Source organism: Bombus affinis, chromosome 10 (genome assembly GCF_024516045.1).
Source record: "Bombus affinis isolate iyBomAffi1 chromosome 10, iyBomAffi1.2, whole genome shotgun sequence".
Taxonomy (NCBI): domain Eukaryota; kingdom Metazoa; phylum Arthropoda; class Insecta; order Hymenoptera; family Apidae; genus Bombus; species Bombus affinis.
In genome coordinates, this window is record NC_066353.1 from 1,872,427 (window position 1) to 1,895,170 (window position 22,744).

At 39.6% G+C, this 22,744-nt stretch overlaps 2 protein-coding genes and 1 long non-coding RNA gene across 7 annotated transcripts in view; 2 read left to right on the forward strand and 1 right to left on the reverse strand.

Annotated features, from left to right (window-relative positions):
- LOC126921358 (follistatin-related protein 5-like) overlaps positions 1–22,744 on the forward strand; it is a 46,769-nt gene that overhangs the window by 6,404 nt on the left and 17,621 nt on the right. The gene's annotated exons all lie outside the window — the stretch shown is intronic.
- LOC126921376 (acyl-CoA Delta-9 desaturase-like) lies at positions 5–9,817 on the reverse strand. Of its 4 annotated transcripts, none has more exons than XM_050732918.1 (6): positions 9,686–9,817; positions 2,313–2,558; positions 1,684–1,814; positions 1,392–1,597; positions 822–1,004; positions 5–700 (listed from the first exon to the last, which is right to left on the reverse strand). In XM_050732918.1, exons 2-6 carry the CDS (start codon positions 2,524–2,526, stop codon positions 436–438), a joined length of 999 nt encoding a protein of 332 aa, XP_050588875.1. In that variant the 5' UTR covers positions 2,527–2,558; positions 9,686–9,817; the 3' UTR covers positions 5–435. The 4 variants fall into 4 exon arrangements, with proteins under 4 accessions (XP_050588875.1, XP_050588874.1, XP_050588876.1 ...); XM_050732917.1 differs by having other exon boundaries at positions 2,313–2,527; positions 9,686–9,814; XM_050732919.1 differs by having other exon boundaries at positions 2,313–2,541; positions 9,686–9,812.
- LOC126921385 (uncharacterized) lies at positions 1,696–2,317 on the forward strand. The gene is made up of 3 exons (XR_007712312.1): positions 1,696–1,826; positions 1,903–1,957; positions 2,037–2,317. It is a non-coding gene; the product is annotated as an uncharacterized LOC126921385 (long non-coding RNA).

Sequence of the window (22,744 nt, forward strand, 5' to 3'; positions counted from 1 at the left end):
AATATTTTCACCCCACATTGTTGCTTTATAAAAATAATATTTGGTATCCGAGGCTGCTGTTTTTCTTCTTGCAGTCATATAAAAAAAATTAGTATGTATATCAAATGGACGCGATACAGTGAGATCGCAAAATCGGTCAGTAAAATATATAACACGGTTGAAATACGTAATTTGAAGGACATAAGCAATTACCCAGAGCTTCGTCCAGGATTATACTATGTCGACTCAGGATCAGTTCAAATTTTACAAAATTCTGACTTCTATCAATTTTATGACTTATCATTGTACTGTCAGAAATTTCAGAAAGCTGACGTACGTAAGTGCCAGCGTGCATACAAAATGCACATAACCCTAGCTGCAATTAGATCAACTAGTGACCCTATTTTAACGCTTCGTTTTACGATCTGGCTATATCGCTCCCGATACGAAATCTTCTCAGTGTCTCCGACGTCCCCAAAGACTGTCCGTTCCATCGCCCTTCTTCAGTATCGTTCGATCGACCAGCTCTTTCTTCGGTGTTTTTAAATTGTACGCCAAGCCTAAGCGCGCCATCAGCTCTATAAAACCGGTGGTAGGATTCAGGCCATATGCGCCCAGTTCCGCAGCCTTGTAATCCCACGGGAAAGAATGATGGTAATTATGCCAACCTTCACCCAGCGCGAAGAAAGAAACGGTTGGGTTTTCCGTTGGCTTGACCCTCCTGCAGCGGAGTAGAAACGAGGTTAAATCGCGTTTGAAAAACGGCTCCGTCGTCGTTCGCAAGTTTTAATTAACTTGGCCCCGTGATCAGGTAGCGCGGCTTGAGTCGCGCCAAAACTTGCCTGTTATATGGTCGATTTCCCCACATGTGGGCGAAACTGTTCACGATAAAAGTGGCGTGCAACGACCAGACGTAGCGAATGAGCATCGCATGAACGCTTATGAACCACGTTTCGCTCCACGCGAACACCGGCAACAATATCGGCAGTACGAAGCACAGCGAAATCATGATGACCTCGTAATACCTGCAATGAGATAGCAAAATGCCCAAATGACCGCGTTTCACGGTTTGACTAGCCGCGACGAAATGTAATTCACGTTGTTTTAACGCGAACGAGATCTTGGAAGCTTCCATAGCTCAGCCTCCGGTAACGTGAACACATATTCGTCGGCTCTCATTTCCGAGTTACGTGTCTTTTCAGTGGAATATTTCGATGCTTTGATACGGTGTAGCTTTATCAAAATTCCTAAGGAACGCGAAGCTAATCATAAGCTTGTAAAGGAACGAGGAAATTCATGAATCCATTAGAACAGGACTGATATCTTTGAATTACCACTGTAAACATGAAGATGAGCGAACACGTTCCGACAGCCGTACGTGTAGGCAAACTAGCTTAGAGGAAATATCTTACTTGTCGAAGAATTTTATTACAGGATCCGCAGTGATGTCGCTCATATCGATTTTACTGCCGTATTCTTTCACGGCTGGATGCCTTTTAACCATCAGCCAGCCGATATGAGAGAAGAAAAATCCACGGGTCGCATCGTGCGGGTCTGCATTTGTTTCTGTGTATCTGTGATGTGTCCTGTGATCTCGTATCCATTTATAAAAATGCGTCTAATCGAACAAGAAACATCTATGAAATTATTGCTCGAGACAGTTCCACGAGCGTGAACACAGAAAGTTAGGAGGGATTAACCTACCTGACCAGCCATGCAATATAAGTAAGCAAGAAATATTCGCAGAGGAATCTTAGCGGAATAACTTTTATGCGCCCACAGGCGATGAGCTCCTGCCGTTATTCCCAAACCAGCCACGACACCGTACGCAAAACCTTCAGGATGATGTAACATAAAAATGATACGTTAACGTCTATGCTACTATCCTTGAATATTTATATCTCAGTTTTGTTTTCGTTTCAGCCAAGAGGGTTTTTGATATTTAAAAGGTATATACGTTTAGCATGAAATCGAAATGGTGAGTCACGCATATCGATACTTAATTTCTTGATTGATCTTCCATTTAATAAATTTCTTAACTTCTTACTTTCTTCAAGCTTAAAAGATTTTCTAACGGATAAAGGAATATTTGGGCGAGAAGAGCGCAGGATGCTTAAATCTCAAGCTTGCAGATTGAAAGAAAAGGATAGAATCGAGAGAAAAATGGGATAAAAATCGATTTTCCAGCAAACTCAAATATTTGATGCGTCAATAAATGGTTTGTTTGAAATTCTGAATGGATAAAAATAAAAGAGGTAGAATGAAGGAAATTTGAAAAAGGAGAAAAGCGAATTTCCGGTACGAAGTAGAAACGAGTCACGATATGTACTTACTCCAAATCCACGTCCAAAGCTTGGCATCTCGATAACCGCTCACGAAACCGTAAACGGCGAGGAAATGAAGCACAATGATACCAATCACATTTCGCCATATTATCCGTTGGCTAGCCGAGGTTCGTACTGGCAATGGAAGCGGTTCCACGTCCTTCTCCATCGTCTGATTCGCCTCCTTCTTTTCTTCGTACCATGTTACCGTGGTGGTACACATTCTTGAAACGAGATGCTACTCGATTTTCACTCCTAATTTGAAAATTGATAGATACGCGTGCTAAAACGCCGATAAAAATGATCCTCTCCCCGATCTCCGATCAAATTTTACGACCAACCTTCGTGTAAAATTTCTGTTCGTTAAATATATTACCGATACTCTAATTATCTTACTATGGCCGCATTAATTAATTAACGTGATTAACCATTAAGCCGGCGATATGACTATAAATTACACGTACAATATAAAGGCAGTAATTGCATCCACTTCGGTTACATCATCGATTCTCGCTTCTCTGCATAAAGGATAGAAACATGCGTTGCTATATAGCTGTACATATTCTACTAAGCTTCACGGGCGCGTAACCCGTTCGATAGGCGTAATTTGTCAGATATAAGGAAGTTAACCATCTCTTTTACGAGGCATTTTGCATTCGCGGTGGAAGAAAGTGCAAGGTCTGGCACGAATCGCGCGAGCCAACGCTGCTTGATAGACTTATATAAATTTTGTAGAAATACACTCGCAAGCCTGTGAAATAAATCACGACTGAAGTTTTCAAGAAGCGATAAGCACTTTTAATAATCTCCGTTTAATTGAACGCTCGTTTAATGCCAGAACTAAAATAAACTCCGAAGTCGTTCCAGGAACCATTTTTCATTCACGGCAATTGCTGTTCGCTAAACAATCGAATCGAATTGCTGCGTAAACGAGATAAAATAAATAATGTTTTCTACGTTACAATTGGCTCTGTCTATTAGATTACCCGTCTCGCGAAATTTGTACGATTTGCTCCGGGATGAATATCGTAAGTAACTAAATCGATCTGAAATGGCGTGGAAAGAACTTGAATAGCGCTGGCGATTTTATATATAAATGTTGTCGACCGTACACCAAGAAAGTATCTGTTAATCTCTGGTAATCTTTATTACCACTTGCACGACAGAAGCTAGTATTTCGAGACGGCGAACAAATCGACCGCTTATCGTTACAATTACGAGTAGATTTTCAACGATTTTACAACACGATCCAATTATTTACAGAGAATGTTTATTTTCAGGACTGTGATTTCTTGAGTTGTGAAACAAATTTCTGTTTTCTTTTTATAAATTATTAGAGAAATTTTACAACTTAAGCCAACGAGATCTTTTACGTATGAAATAGTTCTTCTCTTTGAACATAGTGTGTAAGATAAAAATAAAAAAAGCCACGTCTTTATTTCAGCTATAAATCCCCATCCATTTGAAAAACAATCAATTCTATATTTTTATATTCCATATCCGTTTGTTTCAAGTTTAAATTGCAAACTAATTGGCACTGCCACTCAAAGTGAAAGAAAGAACGAGCATTTAGTGACGTTGCACGAATTTTACGTCGAGCACCCGGATTCAATCAAAAGTTTAATGCATTCTAAAACAATTTCGTACAACGTGAATTATTCCAGAGTGAAATTAGAAGACAAAGAGAGCGGTGCCAAGATTCTCAAGATTCTTTATCATTTCTATTATCACCTCTATTATCGCTTTAAAATGAAATTGCCTCGTGAGGGCGAGAATTTTATCAACCGTTTTTGTTGTTGGAACGTGGTCGAAACGCATTTGGGCAGATGTCCGGCTTTATATTAATAATTCAATAACACTGATGACACATATGCGACTCTGTGTCCGCTGCATGAGATCGGAGCATAAAGCTACATGGCGGACATCTGCGACTTCCGGGCGCACGCTACGCGGAAAAGATATTCAACGATATATGGAAAGTTTCCTGTTCCTTAACCGATACGTATGTTCGTAACAGTTTGACGTCGAACCAGTTACGATCCCAGGAATTCTATACCATCGTCCTATAGATTTATAGATTATGGAAGGTCTGTCAACCCTCCTTAGTTAAAATCTAGCATTTCTTCGATCTTGGTTATCTAGCATTTGGCATATTTGTGGTTCTTTGCGGGTTTCAATCGCGTTTTTGTTAGTACGCCGCGCTTTGTTCCAACATTTTATCGACATTCCGCTTCATTTCTTCAGGGCAAAGCGGAAAACTTTATTTCTCTTGAATCGCGTTTCAAAGCCATTTTATGGTGATACGTAAGTGTAAACGATTTTATGAGAAATTTTCTGCCGGATTTTTATCGAAGTCCGTTATTACGTTCTTTTGATAAGTCAGTTATACAAAGACGGACGAATTACATAGATCTTTGCGTACTGTATATCGATCACTGTATATTGTAATATAAACAGACATTTTACATTAATCTCTCTCTCTCTCTCTCTGTCGACCGATTGAAATGATTGCCGACGTTTCATCATTTTTTCGTGTTTTTCGTACTCTTCGATGCATTTTTGACACACACACACACACACACACACAATTGCGATTAATTCGGTTGGTCTTAATGTACGTTTCACAAATCCATATGCAACAAAATTCATATATTCAACCTGCTAATCACTTTGGTCATTAAATGATTACGCGTGTTACTCCACATGGTGTTCTATTCCAACCCAGCATCTTTCGAAATTCGGGGAACCGTGATTTACGGTACGCCGCGCATAGCGAGCATCAAACCGAGCCTGCCCCGCTTTCGCTCGTAAAATTGCGTCTTTCGACATCGACGGCAATTTCCTTTTCGTTTTCTATGGCAGTTCATAAAAATCGGTGCGTCGATCCGTGGTCGCGTACCCATATAACGACGACCACGTATGATGGACCGTCGAACGACACTATCGTCGAAACTGACACGAGCGCATGTTCGTTAAAATTATCGTCCGTTTTCGCGTTGTTCGTTCACGATGCAACGAAACCCTGCTTGTAGCAACGATGTCACCCATGATAACGTCCCTGACAAATTCAATTGAATTTTCAACGTTAATGCGAGCGAGGTCGCGAACAGGTTTAAAATTGATATTGTTGCGGAAATAGAATATTGCGGCACTTAGGTCTTTCTATTAACTTTTAGAAGGAATTGGATATATTCTTGCATGTATCATTTTCGTATCAATTTATAGAAGATTCAACAAAACTAAAATTCTCGTTAGAAATCCTGAGAATCTACTTTGAAAACTGAAAGTCTAAATATATTTAAAATCCTAAAGTTTACCAGGTCACCCTTTAATCAAGAACTTTTATAATTAAAGAATTAAAAATTGACGAAGACAAATCAATTTTAGTTAGGATGATTATAGTTCTTGCTAGTGTAACAATTTTTATAGGTAACGAATATGGAACGAAATGACACATTTAAAAATACGCCTTTTATGAATAAAGAAATGATCATGGACAAGTCGTTGGGAATCGGGCGACGAGATAATTTTAAGTTAACCTTTCGAGGCGAATTTTTTTTTTTTGCGCTATCTAGTTGATGAAACTATATTTAGTTGATGAAACGCTATTTAGTTGATGAAACAAATGCCTGCGTGATTTCCATTTCCTAATTGTTACATCAAAAGTTATAAAGATCGTGAATGTTTATACAAATTTCAATTGTTCTGAATACGATTAAAATGGAAATTAAGCGGATATTTATTTTACTCGTTAAATTTCAGATCGCTACGCGTTTAATATTTTTATTGTATTTCTATATATATTGTTTGCGTTACGTATATTTTTACATCTTTTAACTTTATGGGTAATAAATAAATGCATAAACATCAGCAGTCTAAATAGAATAAATTAGCAACTTCCTAACAATTATCTCAGGATATCTTGTCCCGTTAGTCTCGAAATGCTTAGACTCTAACTCCACTCATTCAATTAACGTTTCGCAAACAAACCATTGCAAAAGTTTATCTAATCTAGAACATCCTGTCGAAATATCGTACTGTCGAAATCTCTCGAGCGAGTTTTTGCCTTCTCTTCCAATCGCTTCACTTCATATCCCGACTTCCGGTATCAACGTAGCACGAACACCGTGACTATTCGCAGATATTAAATCCATGCTCGATTGCCTCAAGCCAGTGGATAACACTACGCTACAACGCTACGGGTAACGTTTTGTAATTATCTTCATCTGTTAATGATGCTTCTGCGATTTGTGTAACCAGCAGGGTCATAATGGGAGTAACAGAGGAAATTGCAACTTGAGAAACGCGCCACGAATTTCCGCGGACGTTTGTTCGTTAGCGAAGAAGAAGAATCGGAGGAACGGCGTGGATGAGCGCGAAAGTAAGTTTCCGGAGAACGCGTTTAACATTTGTTAATGTCTTGCGTCTTTTTACGAGCAGGGTCGAAGTGTTGATAATGAGTGAAAGCTACAAATTGATGGCGGCGAATTTATTTGTCTTTCTTATACGGCTGATTTCGAAATTGCGATCTAACTAGACGTTATTCGTCACGTAAAAGTAGATCAAAGTATAAGATAACATTTTTCCATACAACGCTTTGTTTTCGGAAAAATCAAATATGAAAATTGAGCGGATAATGGCATAGTATGCTATAGTTAACAAAAATATATCTTATATGATGTATACATATGTCGCAGACCAATTATACCTAATGAAATCACGAAGTTGTGGACTTCGTAACGATAGGTTTCATTAGAACTGGTTTATTTTTTCCAACAATAATTTAAGACAGCATTTTCTCGAAAAGAAAATGTACTATGAAAAAGTGTTATTCTACATTTTAAATTATTTTTACGCGAAAAGGTACGTCCTTCTCCGATTACTGTGTATCATCCATCTTTTTTATTTCTCTATTCGGGAGTAAGAATCGCTTTCTCGCTGAGAAAATGTTTGACAATTCATTAAATCGATCGAGTCATAAAGAAATGGCGTTATTAGTCGCACCGTCTAAGCTAAGTACTTTAAAAGAAACGAATGCTTGGGCAAGCGTTACAAGTCATTTGACCGGCATAACGCGTGTAATTTCGACTATGCACGTTAAGTAAGAGATACTTTCGATTTTTCTATATATCTACATTCCCTGACCATCGCTCAAAACTTTCGATATTTCTTATATTCCTAGTAATATTGAGGAACATGAGCAAACCTTAGTAGCAAAGACTATTATTTATTAAAGTAAAACATAGTGAATTATCTCACTACATTCTGTGCAATAAGAGCAATAAACCATTAAAATACATAGATCGAGTTTAGAGCGGATGAAAGATTGGTACCCGAAAGCGTGATAGTGCTGAAAGATTTGTGCAGGATATTGCGTTCTATTGTAGCTGGAATATTTGTCGCCCCGCAGGAAATGGATTCTCCGAATAAAAGATAACGCGCTGTATGCGCGCAAATACAAAAATGAAAACATAGCGCAACGAAAATTTCATTTCCTAGTATTCTACTCATGGAGCGCGATGAAGGAAGTTATAATAGAAACTACCCAATCCATTAATGAAATTGATTGAATTTTATTGATTTTCTCTAAAGTACCTGTATAGATGGTAATTAATCGAGGTTAAATTACTGTAAAAACTTTCCATCCCATGTTGCATGTTGCTGCCAAAACGAGCTTCCCCGTCTTCGTATGCGGCGTTCTAGTGGTAACGAAACAACGTGGTATAAACTCTGGGTTTGTAAACGCTTCTGTTCGAGTTATAATCTTTCAAAGTTCCAGCATCACGGAAAATGTTCGTAGTGGCTTGTTCCAGGGTAGATACAAGCTTCGTAACATCGCTTCGTCTCCTATATTGCTGAACGCTCCGAACATTCGAAAATTCTCTGGCTGCTTCGGATCGTTTGACAAACATCCACAATATGCTGGCGCGGATATAGTAAATTAATAACCAATATTCCATAAATCTAATGTTTGAGATATTCTCAAAGCAACTGGTCCGCTAATGCAGTGTTTAATAACTCGTACTATGGATTTCAGCGACGAAAAATATTATTTATGCACGTATAGGCAAAAATACATAATTGCAAACGCGTTGATTGCAGAAGTAAAGAGAATACAAATTTAGGATTAAATACCTCATTAGGGAAATGCTTGCATAACCATCAGCAATTCTGTGCGATCATTATAGAACCGATCAAAATAGATACACAAATATACATATTGCTTCGATATCGCGTACCGACTTTGATGAGCAAATTAGGATTCTAACTGGTTTGTCGGAGTACAGACTCGTCTATGTACCTAACTACCTGGAATACCAAGCAACCGTATCTATAAAACGAGATTGATGTCTCGTACTGTCATTATCAGTTAACCGAATTATCATGATTTTAACTGCAATAGAATTGTTTTCTATTCCCAAGCGTTTTAACTTACTTCGTTTATCCGGGCTAGCGGTTCTTGTTTCAAGCTGTTTCGGGACACGAAATTTCACCGTTTCATTCATAGTATTGCATACCCTGTTAAAGCAATATTGAATGATTCAGTACATACTTGTGTCATGGATACATAGAATGGTCTAATTTACTTGATATTTATTCATCAATGGTCATTAACGTTTAAACTAGCGGCTGACTAATCCTTTAATAGCGCATCATTTATCAAATGTTAATGACTGTACAGTAGCTTATCAAACACTCGGTCGAAACCACTGTATTAACTGTTACGAATTATCAAGCTATGCACATGTGTTATTCGTTAAATATATCGCAATGAAGCATCATCTATCGATTATCGATAATTGCCAAAGACGTTACCCTGTTTTCAACGCGCCGAACACGGCATACCTTATAGCACGGGTGGTTTAAACGTAAAGATTACACGTAACGGCACCACATGGTTAAATAATCGTTTCAAAGGAAGATCCACAAAGTTATTACTTCTATCTGTCATGCGTATATTTACATGCTGACTGTACGCATGTACATCCTTGATTTGTCGCAATTAGTTCACTCTGCGAAAAACTCTTGAAACGAGTATTCTCGATATTCGATCCTCTTCCTACTTTTTTATTCCCTGTTTTGCCTCCTAGTCTAATTGCGTGTCAATCGTAGCGGCTAATTGCTAGCGCTGGAAAACCGGGTAGCTGACGTTATTCTGGCTCGTAATCAGAGAGGAACATTTTCGTGGAACGGCGAAGTCTCGACAGTCTCGTCTGCTGGCTAAACGACGGTAGCCGTCCAACTCATCGTACACACCGGTGTGCTTAAGTATCAGTAATCGATACATCTTGTCTGCGCCGATGTCACCGCGAACACCGGAGACCGGAGTAACATCGAGGACCGTCAAGCTACTCGGCGTACTTCGGGTTCTCTCTACTCACCCGCCGTGTCGGCCGACTACCAGCCACTTAGAAAGCCAGTTAAACACCACAGCACTAGCACTACCGGTGCGACGCGTGTCATCGAACTTGTCGATAACGTTTCACAGCGATTCCCTTGGTGGCCAGCCGTTTATAAAGTGCCCCCTAATCTCCTGACGTGTTCGTTCATTGTTAGATGCCTGTCCAACTATCAATGCCTCTCGAGTTGCTTGGAGGGGAGATTGCCAACTATACCCGATAATCCATAGTTTCTGAGATGCGTGGTGGTAGGCCCCGTCTGGAAAACAGGGAGGAAAGCGAGTCACTCCAGCCGTTTCAACTCCTACTCTTTCTTCCTCCTCGATCTTCTGTAATCTCGTTCCCCCGAGTCTTCCACATCCTGCTGTGCACAGGGGGTTATGTATCGTCGTATACACGGTATATATACGTATACTGGCTCGCGTCTAGACAAGCGTCTACACGAAACACACGTACCGACGTTTCGTATTTTTCCTGTTATGGCGAAGCCATTTCGCATCTCGCTTATCTTCGCCGAACTATTGCCCTCGTATACGCGCCCCTCTTTTTGGATTCCCCGCTATTTATCTAAACGTCGGCGTGGTCGCGGGTGGAAGAAGCTGTCTGCATTTCCGACTATGATCGAACGAGATTTTGTCGAGATTGTCGGAGTCAAATTCAAGAGACACGCGCCGCAGGAAGTGTATTAATCTTGCAGCTGCATTTTGTTGCCTCCGGAGATTTATCCCTCGGAAGTTCTCAGTGTCTATCATCTTCAAATTTGACAAGTTAACATCTTTCATTCAAAAGCTGGTGGAAGTTTGATTTTGGAAATTCGTTTGGAGAATTCTTTTAATATATATAGGTGAAATCTAATTTTATAGAAGAACACACGTATGGATAGAGCATCCACGTTTTCTCTCTTTTTAAAAGGATATATTTGCGAAATCGTGTTTTGGTGTCTAGAAGCGTTTCACGGTAATCGACCTAATATGTTACCGTTGAATTCTCCCCAGAACTGGGTTCTATTGGACTTTGGAGTTTTCCAGATCGATCCATCTTGCATCTGCTTTTACTTCGCGATAAATTGAAGGTGAATGTACGAGAAAATCGGGCAAATTCGAAAATCCGGGTAAAATCCACTCTTGGAGGGAATTCAAGAGTAACGTATCACGTCGAGCGTGGTGAACACCGAATGTACAGAGCTTTTGCTGAAACGTGTTTCTTTTTTTTTTCATCATTTGTTTCACGGGTATCAATACTACTATAAGGATAAATAAATATTTGTATTCCGCTATATTCATACATTACCGAAACGTTCACGAAATATACCTAGTCTTATACATTTCGACCCTCGTTCTTTATTTAACTTTCAACTATGAATCAATATTTTATTTTTTAAATTCGCGTTTCTTATAAAATTCTACATCGACCAATCAGGAAAACGTCGATTCATCGTTGAATAATTCATCATTTCTTGTTGAATGAAATGCAATACTAGAGATTGTTACGGCAAATATAGTAGTTGTCTTAGACTTCGATGTTTGATAATTCTGGGTATTTGTTTAAGGATTACACAATCTCTCCGATATTCCGAGCTTCCATCCTAGGAAGATTCTCCAATACACTTAACCTTGCATTAGAGATCGTGGAATTATGCTTTCGAATTAAAGTCTAGCATAGTCAAGGAATGTTGCGCTACACATAGAAATTCGTTAGTTCCGTGTAATAGCCATTCAGTGGCATGCATATAAGGTGCCAGTCACTTTTATGCCGGTGATTTATTGCGATCGCATTTTGAGGGACCCGTGAACGTAAAAATGCACACTTTCACTCGCCGGCTGTTTTTTATCGCGTTCGAGCATATTCCGAGATCAATTGATCTTATATTACTGTGGCATGGGCGCATACTCTTTCAGTAAAAGATCATCGTTCTTCCGACTCCAGATGAGTGACAAAGGATTTTTAATTTTACAATGTCACAAACTCCATATTTAGGATATAACGTTAAAAAATATTTCGAAATTGCATAAATCGTCGGTGTCTGAATGTTGATTATGTTGATAACGTATGTTGGAGGATTTTGTCCATTTCAACCAAGTTACAGGAGCTCGTATTTGCGTGGAATTGTAAAACGCTCCATGCGTACGTTTAAATTAAGCGTGACAACAAATAGTGCACTCAATGAGCTAAGACTCGTGTAAAACATGGCGAACTCTTTATCGAGAAACGTGAGATATTCTAGGGAATTTTTTAGATACAATCACGCGCATCGCTGCACACAATTGCGGCACGTAGGAAAGAAAGCGAGGTTACGAAACACAATCATATCGTACAATTAATTTTGAATGTGGCAACTTTGAAATTGTTCGGTTTTTGCTTTTCGTACAGTCATTAAGGTTTCCAGGCTCCCTTTTACATAAAAAAAGTGCGTCGTCATTAGCCTCGTAAACTTTCACCGCAACTAAAACCGCTTACTCGTCATATGGCAGCTAATGAATACTACTCGTAAAATAAAATTGTACGCCCACTCGTTTATTTCTTAGACAGCAATCACGTATTTCGATTTAACGTTTGACAAATATCACTGTGAAATTTCAACGGATTGATGATATGTACACATATATATCAAAAGATGCGAAAACGTTGAAAAGGTGTTTCCTACGTATTGAGTCCTCTTAGAAATTGTCCAAATAGAGCAGTGGTTTCCCAACAAAAATTTAGGAACCGATGAAAAGAAGCGTTCGCTCTATTTTCACAAACCCGTTCCTGGATTCCGCGTGCCTCACGATTGAAGATTTTTCGCCCTCGCCAGATTCGAATCTTTGCATAATGCCACCGATGATAAAATACTCCCCTACCTGCAAATCGAAATCCCGGCGTGGCCGTATACGTACGTAGGTATATATGCACGTACGTGTACTCGGCGATCTTCTTCGCTAGTATAGGAGAGAGGGTGTCTGTAATCAAAATGCAAAACTCTTCGGCTTTCAATTGCATGGAATATCGGAATATCCGGGGCGCGAAGTGGATATCGAGTTACCCCGGACACGGTGAAAAACTGCACGTCCCGGTGCATGAAATTCCTCAGAAGACGGCTCGGTTCGCTTTGCAATTTACAATCGCCCGGTCTCGGGAACAGATTATCCTACGTTCCATGCACATCGATGATACACAAAGGGAGAAACGTACGCGGATGAAGAGAATTCTTTCTTGCTTCCCATCCTTGCGTTTATTCCTGTGAACGGAATAAGTAATTCGAGAAAGTCGAGGAAAACACACCCTCGACCCTCGACCCTCGACCAAGTCACCCGACGATTCAGCTGCACGCGTACAAACCGCTCCCCCAAACCTCGTCTGGCCCATAAAATTTCACCCGGCAATTTGGGAAATCGTCCAATCGCGAGGGATGAATGAATCATAAAACACGATAGGACACGGTCCCTGTGATTACCTCAGGAAAGATTTGGTTGGAACAATGGTAAAACTTGAAGCTCATCTCGCGGACGTAACGTTTCTGAATCTTCCAGGATGACTTCACGATTCCAGCTTCCTATGCAAATTCTCTGTGACTCGTAGACGGCGTTCGTTCATGGTAGACAGTAAACGGTCGTCTGCTGACAGGGATTGGGACAAACGGAGGGCATAGTGTAAACGCAGACAGGTGGACACACCGTGGGGCAGATACACGGTGACGGTGACGTTGGGCAAACTCTCTTCGTTTCCGCGGGCGGCATTACGTCTGGACGATTTTTTCTCATCTCTTTCATCAAGGCCAATAGTTTCTGTACATTAGCCATTCTGAGCATTAAATTGAATTCGTCGCGTTTGCGTTTCCTCGCCTTTTTCGTCTGCGTCGCCACTCCCACTAATTTGTCCATGAGATCTTTGCATCGACAGATCAAATTGTCAGGATGAAGGGGCGGGATGATCGTCAAGCTGCCCCAACAGAAGGATTCCAGATCCATGGTATTTAATTCCCGGAATTGATATCGGTAATGGTCGTCGGTTTCCTCGCGTGCGTAGAATGCTGTTTGTATGCTCGTAGGGGAATGTACTTCGGTTATGATGCATTTACCCAAGTAACTGATGCGTATGTAGAGCTCAATGGTGGCATCGGTTGCTTGTAAATCCTCATCCAACAGAACGAACGTGCCGCTTGTCGACCTGGACGATTAACATAATTTTGTTCTGTCTTTACTTTTTTCTTAATTCAACCGCGGAGAAAAGCGGATTCACAAGCACCTGTCAGGCGTCTGAGCCGTATCAACAAGCGTTTCTGCATACTTAGAGAACGACGAAACATTAGGTATCTCTTAATTCGTGTCTCGTTAATTCGTGTATTATACTCAAGAAGAAATTGTAGCGCAGGAAATTTCACTAAAACCAGTTTAACGTTTACACCACCTGTACGTTTATCTTAGCGAGTAAAACGTTTCGAACTAATCCGAACGAGATAACAAGATTAACAAAGACCAAACAGACACGCGAGATTACTATCTCCTTTTTTCAGGAGGGGAAGAAAGATTTTTCCCGATACGATTCAAACGGTTTTCGATACAAACAAACCGGCTGCTGTTCAAACCAATTCAGTACTACTTGGTATAGCAGTTTTTTAAATTACATTAACCCGGCCGACGTAACATTTGCCGTCCAGTAATTCGTTTTGCCGGCGAATTTGCATAAACGCCAGGTCCGCGTATTTAAATGCATTTACCTTGATATAGGTTCCCGCTCCAGTGCGGCAGAAAAATAACCCTCCAGCTCCTTCCGTTCGCAGAGGTCCTTGATAATACTGTTAAACAGATCGTCCATCCTGACGAGGGCGAATCCGAAATTCCGTCGTGGCTCCAGCTCGAAATACTTGGACACTCCTTTGTACACATACAGCTGCAGATCTACTCCGGACATTTTCTCCTCGAACATAGTTTCCGGCACGGAAAACAGCACGGATCTGCCGCCATAAAATTGTTCGTTCTCGTAATTAGAGCCACGGTACGAACGATAGTCTCGTCGATTCGGCGACAACGTTGTCCATTCGTCATCCAGCATTCGAAACATTATGACAGTCCTCTTCATAAGCGCAGAGTCGAACACGTCGGACCATGGCATGTACAGCTGTTCAATCGTGTCAATATAACGGAATTTAGTGGACACCGTGCCAAAAATATAGGTTACGTGGATTGGTTTCGTCGAGTAATTTTTACATCGGTGGAGATACGTTGTTTTATTGTAAATATGTCATGTTGGTGAAATATTTATTTATGGAAAGGTTTTTGCAGCTTTTTTTACGAGTGACTTCGCGCAGTGAAGCACACATCTTGGTCATTCCATGCTCTAAAAATACAGATTTTAAAAGAGGAAGAGGAAACGGTGGTATGATACTTTTTAATACTATATGACGTATCCTTACGCTCTTACGTGACTGCTAGCCCATATACTCGCCATTACGTGACCGGCACAGAACGTGTTAGATTTAAAAATTTCAGGAAGATTGCGATGTCGGCTAACCTTATGTACAAAAAGCTAAGCAACCACATTTATATGCGGTTATAGAATTTTACTATAAAAGCTCTTATATCTTCGATCATCCAAATCGTTAAAATCGTATTTTTAGTCGTTATTATGTAAAAGCTTGCAATTTTGCAAAAAAAAAAGAAATATAAAAAAATATGTTGTAATACGTATCAATCAATAAGTTACTTCTCCACTCTCTAACTCGTGTTCTAAAAGAGACATATAATTGCCACTAAGTGGTAGATGCAACACCGTTGTCGATGTATAGTCAGCGTCAACTTGATTGTATCAACCAATCTAATATTACCTTGTGTTAAACATAGAATGTCGTCTAACAAACTCGTCCAAGTTCGGGATACCTGCCGTTATACCGTCCTCGGACGAAATTCTGTTACGTAAAAATGGGGACAATAGGAATATTTCCTTTACAATCCACGCCTATCGCTATGACTTTTATGTTCGAGTGAAAAAACATATAGATGGGAATCGTCACAACACGGATGACGAAGTAGAGGATGCAACATCACAATCTTCTTGAAATATGGGACACAAATTCTTTAAAAACGTAATTTATGAGTTAATTTCCCGTTACGAAAGACGTTTCCGACTCAACTATGGCCAAAAGTAATAACTGAACGTAAATGTACGTTAACAATGAGAAATATTTTTTCTATTCGTTCGTATCTTTCTTAAAGGGGAGGAATAACATACCGATTGACTACGTAGCTACATAAACGTCGCGATGATATACAACTTATCTATAATTACTCACATTTTTCACAGCTACCTCCAACAGCATAATTCGCGAGTCGTGCATTACGATCAGGGACGACATGGTATAATGTATTATACGTGTTGCCCGTTTTACGCTTCCTTCAACGAGTTCGCGTGAACTTCTCTCGGGGAGTTTGATTTATCGTCGATAAAGCGTCAAGAGCGTAGGGAAGATTCTGAAATTTTTGCTTGTTACAAACTATTTCTTTATGTGTTTCGCGGAGTTTGAGGTTGGAGCGTGTCGCGCTTTCCAATTCTGCGACATCGCTACCCTCCTCCTCCTTCGCCATTCCCACCGAGATATTGGTGCTTCTTTCGAGAAATAAATTCTATCCAGTAGCGACTGTCCGCTAACTTCATTTCCCTGTTCTCCCAGAACAATATACCGAACAAAGTTCCGCTGCAACCTAGTCTAATCGCGTTCGGATACACATAAATGGTTAACAGACAGCTTCAAGGAACTTTTATCGGACATGGGATCCGACGAGATATCGAACGAAGGATAAATGGATTTTGCCAAAGGATCCGATCTGGAGACTTTGAAATTCACTTCATCGATCTTTCAATCTCTGCTATCTGCTTTTTCGTCTTTATCCTTCGTTCCATTTCTCCCCTGCTTGCGTTAGATTAAACGAACGTAAATTTATGGTATTATCGATAATGTCTAGATGGAAACAACGGCTCCATGTCGATCTCTTTTCTCGACCGTACCGCTTTTTGTGCCCGTTGCATCCGTGAGTTGTTTGCAGCACACTGAAAGTACTCGAGAAACAAATCCTGGTCTCTGTTTCGGTAGGTGGGAACGCCATTAAAAATATTTGGTCGAAGGATACGGAACATCAGGGCGTGGCGTGGCAGAAAATAAAACAACAGGAACAACAATGGGGGGAAAAAAGAGCACGAGGTAGAAGGAAGGGGCACCGCTCGAGGGCGGAGAAATCGTATTAACGACGGAAATAGCGAACAGCCGAGGTAAAAATCGGCGAAACACGAGCAATTTATAGATACAGCGAATGCGCGAAAACACGGACGCAATTTATTGACCATGCCGAGAACGATCTTACCCTAAAAGTAATATCGTAAATCGCGCATCAGTTCAGTCGTTCGGACTACATTCGACGTGGGGAAAAAAATGTCGTAATCGCGCTCTTCCAACGAAGGAAGTCTAGTAAGCCGAAACGCAATAAGCGTGGCGGCACGACGCGGATGAATATGACGTAACACGCGTGAAAAGGAAAAGCTAAATGTCGTTTAGCGCGTCCTTTTTACCGTTAATTCGTCTGCGATGCAACGAGGCGCATCGCAGAGAAAAATTTCACAGCGTTTCGTAACATTTTCGCATCGGCTTTTCAAAGAACTGTTTATTACTATGACACAAAAGAGGAGAAATTAACAATTGTTAGAATATTAACGCTATTCTTACGCAAAAATAAGAATGGCGTGTCGCGTGTATCTTCTTTTTCCTCTAAAAAAACATTTACTCTTTTGCCTGACTTTGTCCCATCGTAGTTACGTTTTTACGTATCATTCAAAATATCCACTCGCCCTTTTTCGATAAAAATGATGCACGCCGATAAGGAATTCAACCGGCACCCTTCATCTGATCGATTAAATAGATCCGCTAATACCCGGAAAAAAGCGAGAAGTTCGACTTGTGAGTGACGCTATCTGACGCTTTTAATCGAGCTACCATAAATCGCTCTTTCAGCGGGCCGCCGTTTTCGCGATCGCTAATGGTGGCCGACGATAGGTCGAGGAGCGAAATATAAATTGCTGACACGGTTAATTCAGCCTTGACGCGGCGATTGCGAAATAAAACGCGTTCCCTCGGTCTGATTGAATTTGAATTGAATAGGAGCGTCCTGATTACGTAAATTCGAGGTGCTCGGTACTCGGAGATAAGACCTATTTAACGTTGATTCTTTGAGAACTCGAACACCCAAAGCATGTAAAAGAACGCGATTAAACGACGAATTGAATTAATTATAGAACACGGATCGTCGAATCGTCGAACTTTACCTTAGTTTCGACAGCACCGGCGATGAAAGGATCAACCAGCCCGTTGCAAACCTTCCGCGCGACAGTCAAGCTTAACGATTATACCGTGGTATTCGCGTGCTAATCGTCGCATGTCGACATTTCGGCAGATTACACCCGCAAATCATACCGTGCAACATCGCGATGCAAGTATGAGGCGGCTGCTGCTGATCATTCGGTCGAACTAGCTACGTCAGTGGGCATTTGGAACGAACGGGCACTATTGAAACTGACAAATTGCTCAAATTTCAGTGGCACGGCAAGAAGCTTTCGAGAGTCAATGGACAGGGTCATGCGATTAATATATAGAAATATTAATATGTGGAAATTTATATTTCTGATATTTTTTCGGCGCATCGTATATGCACAAGGTGCTTTCGAATTGATATTTTACGAAGCTGATACGTGAAGCAATAAATAAAAGTTATTCCTGAATAAATCGATGCTGGAAATCATTGAGTACATCTAGTTTTTGGTACACATACATGTATCGTGTTTATAACACAGCTGCTCGCACGCAGATTTGCCTGCACGGTATTTGTTTTTATAGCAATTTATGCTTATTACCTTCTGTTTGAACATCATTTAGGATTTGAATATCGAAAAATGCTTAAACACGGGTTTGTTTATCTTTAATGACAAATTTATTTCCTGTATAATATATAATTCTAAATCCCGCAGTTATTGGATATACGGTTATTTTTTCAGAAAACAACTTACCCCTTTTTCATTCCCATAAGGGTTCAACTTCGAAAAACGCTCACATACGTGCTTGTTTATTTTCAATAAGGATTTGTTTACCGAATCCCAAATCTCCAGCTTCAGTGAACATAGAAGTAGTTATAGTTATCATTCGAGAAAAGAACATATATATAACCCTTTTATTATATATGTGCATCATATATGAACAATATATACAATCATACATATCTCTATACAGATTGAATTTCGAAAAATGCTTACACGCGTATTTGCCCATTTTTAATGAGAAGTTCATATGCTGAACTTTACGTGGCCAATTTTAGCAACTCGTGGAAAGTGGCATTCTTTTAAAAAAATTTTACCTCATTTCTACCCCGTTGGGATTACTATTTCCAAAATTCTTATCACATGCCTACGTCGCATAAGTAGTATGCTGCCCAAATTTTACGTTTCTAGATACAACGGTTTGAGCTAAGCGTTGATCAATGAATCAGTCATGTGACATATATTATAATGTGTTTTATACACTATTCTGGTTATTAGATAGTAAAACTGCATGTCGTAAGAATACTATAACTTTAATAAGAGTAGAAATGAAGCATTAAATAAAGATTTCAACTTGATTCACTATTCAATTCACAAGCGAACTTTGTTTCGATTGAATACTACTAATTGATTTGCTGGAATCATGCAGTGAGAATGCCTCATGCAGAGGCTCCATTGATGCATAGCTCCATTTCAGTTTTGATTCATAAATGCATTTCAAGTGCTTCAATATTGGCACTCTGCGCCTTTTTTTCTTCTCGCAAATAAAAAACGTTTCAATGGATATCGACTTTAACTCTTCGCAGTGAAAGAAAACTGTGGACCTGCTGAGCATCTTGACAAAAGATCAATTGTTACACTGTTTTGAAAAATGGGAAACGCATATACAGCGTGAAGATATAGGGATGGAGAGTACTTTGAGAAGAGACACAAAGACTATTTTTATCGCACCAGTCCAATTTAATACTAGAACAACCAGTTTCTATCGTATACTGAAATATATTGCAGATATAATTTAGATAGATATATTACAGGTAATTATAGTTGAAATAGTATATTGACTATATATAATCAAGTTCTAATCTCAAAATTCTATAGGGATTAATTTTTCCTTTAAATCATATATGTCATTAACATATGAAAAAACGTAGCAAACTACCTGTCTAACAAATTTAGTAATTCTAATATTAACAGTCAAAATAGTATCTATAATGTACAATAAAACTTTCTCTTGATATATCTCCACAAAATCCTTCAAAACCCAGTTCTAAATAATCTCCCAATCGAATCAAACGTGCCATTGATTGTTCGAAGTTCGAATACCTTTATTGCTCTCGATTCTATGCGTATGCCGAAGCATTTTCTAGTGAAAGAATGAAATGTCAGAACACTCGTCATCCCGGCCGTCATTTCCGATCGACCGGTGCAACTAGAGCGATTGCAAATTCGACTGATGCTTGACCTACCTTCGGCAATTAATGCAGTCCAAATATTCGGCAGTCCGTGCTTTCATAGGCTTATGGACTCGTGAATAATGGTAATCGCGGTCGCGTAATGCGATAACAGAGAAATTCCGCCGATGTTTCTTAAACGACGCCAAATTCCAAGCTGCTTCCGGCTTAATGAGCGCCACTCGAGCAACAGCTGCTGCTGCTTCAAAATATTTGCGCTCACGAGTTTCACCGTTGCAGACTGTATCGATATATTCACATAGTCCGACGACGCACTTCAATTATGGTAACTACAAGTTTTGCACGTTCAGACATTCGATGTTTCGTTCAAAATTAATACAATTTAAAAGTGCACCCAAATAGCTAGCATACATGGCACGTAATATAGCTCTCGTGCACAATAATTACGAGAAATATATCGTAATGTGCTAACACGGAGGCTTAGAAGGATGATAATAGTTTATATGTATATAGCGATACTCGTTTGACTCTACTTTCAATCGTAGCCCTTTCTAAAATAGTAGGTTAATGAGAAAGTAATGTGAATATAGAAATTACTTAACTTACTAACGTTTCTCTTTATATTTCTTCTATTTAAAGAATTCTTCTATTTAAAGTATATGTCATATTTGGAGAATAAGGGATTTTTCTTATAAGGGATCCTTCTTATAAAACGATTTTATCATAAAGCGTCACGTATAAACCATTTGAAAATGGTTTTATAGTATAATCAAAAATCTACATTATTTTACTTCCAACCAAAACCTAGTATTTCTGAATTTTCAGTTAGAACAAAAATCGAACCATGTTTATTCACAGCATCGATGTAATAAATAAAAAAAGAAGAGTGAAACGCGCTGTCGTAAATAATTGATAAGCAAATATCGAGTAAATCGGTTAAAAAACGCTAGCCAAGTTAATCCCGTAGAACATCGATCGAGGGAGTCGCAGGTGTACGAGAGATCGAGCAACAACGGACCAACGTCCACAGCCCATGGAATATTTTTTCGGACACGATTAATAGAAGGACCCGTTGGCCGAGCAGCAATTTAAAACCACAAGAATAAAGCTCAGTTGGCCTCGCTGCTCGTAGGTACAGTCTAGGCAGAAATAAACAGTGCAGCCTGCCTTGTGTATTTAAATAACACATAACACTGCTTTTTATGTTTGGCTCCCTAGTAAAACGTTAAATTGTTCTGCCAAGTAGAACTTCAATGGAAAAGAACTGTGTTTGTTCGTACTCGTTATCGAAGATAGACATGCAATGAATCAAATTGAACCTATTGTAATGTTTCCCAACGTTTTTCAGAGCCCGCTTTCCCAGCCATAGAAGAAACATCTTTAACCCCTTAACGTTCCAATAAATTTGACAAAATCCATTTGAGATATTTTTCTATTAGGGCGCTGAAAATCCTCAATTAAAAATGTTAAACTACGACGAACATCCAGAGAACACTTTACGACCCCCAAGGAATCTACTTTTTCTTTTTAACATTTATCACGACGATATTAAAACAATTGTATTAATAAGCTGCCAGACAACGTATCGTAAGACAATATAGCTGGATTCTTAGGACGATATTGAAAACAGAAACTGAGGCAAAACCCCGCATCGTCCCATTATCTCTACACGCAATAAACCATTCCAGCCAGCTCCTCCGTCTCCGGTCGTCGAGCTTCTCCACCCCTTAGCATTTCCTCTTCTACATTCGTCTCTTGAAAAAATATCAGCCGTTCTCTCGCTACACTCTGGCTTCTACCGTCCACAGTTTCTCTTTCTTCGAATAATTACAGAGCCATGCAATTCGTCTTCCGGTGGCCGAGCTTTTTTAAACGGGACAAAGATACGGGATGTAAATTAGAGACACCGTGAGCTTTCGTGATTAAGCCGCCGCGCCGCACAAGGATGGAAAAGGATACTTCGATCTACGAGAAAGCGAAGCAACTCGGTGAAAACGAAGAAGAACGTGAGAACTTCGTTCGAGTACGTATTGGTGACGCGTTTGAATCCGATATGCTTCATCAGAAAGAATCCTATAAATGATTATTCGTATTCAATTCATGGTTCATCTTGGCGAACGAATCTAACCTAGTTTCTTCGTTCTCTAATTTAGTAAGGACGAAAAATCAATTATACAGGTTTCGGAATTCATTCCTGGTTTATCGTGCCGTGTTCTCGCGTTGGAATTTCAAACTTCTTGGTATCTGCCTGATGTGTTTTTATTCGCACAAACTTCACTTTTCCCTATGGTCTGATGTTATTCCTTCTCCTTTTTAAAGAATTGCTGGTTGCTTCTGCAGTTACTATTGCTTCTACCGTCATTGCGTTACTTTTTTAACGTTTTAACCGTTCTTCGTGTCCTTGCGTTGCTACTTCTTCTTTAATCCAACTTGTTATTATAGTATCTTTTATAATGTCCTTCTTTTTATGGTAAGAATTCCATTTCTTAGTTTTACACTTTTCTATGGTTCTTCTGTTGTTACGATTTCCTTTAGAATTTCAAACCCTTGCTTTTGTAAATGTAGAAGATTCCTT

Coding starts and splice junctions, on each gene's coding strand:
- LOC126921376 (XM_050732918.1), bottom strand. CDS start 2,526: ATGTGTACCACCACGGTAACATGGTACGAAGAAAAGAAGGAGGCGAAT. Junction 1,815..2,312: donor GCTTTGGACGTGGATTTGGA/GTAAGTACATAT, acceptor ATCATCCTGAAG/GTTTTGCGTACGGTGTCGTG. Junction 1,598..1,683: donor TATATTGCATGGCTGGTCAG/GTAGGTTAATCC, acceptor TTGTTCGATTAG/ACGCATTTTTATAAATGGAT.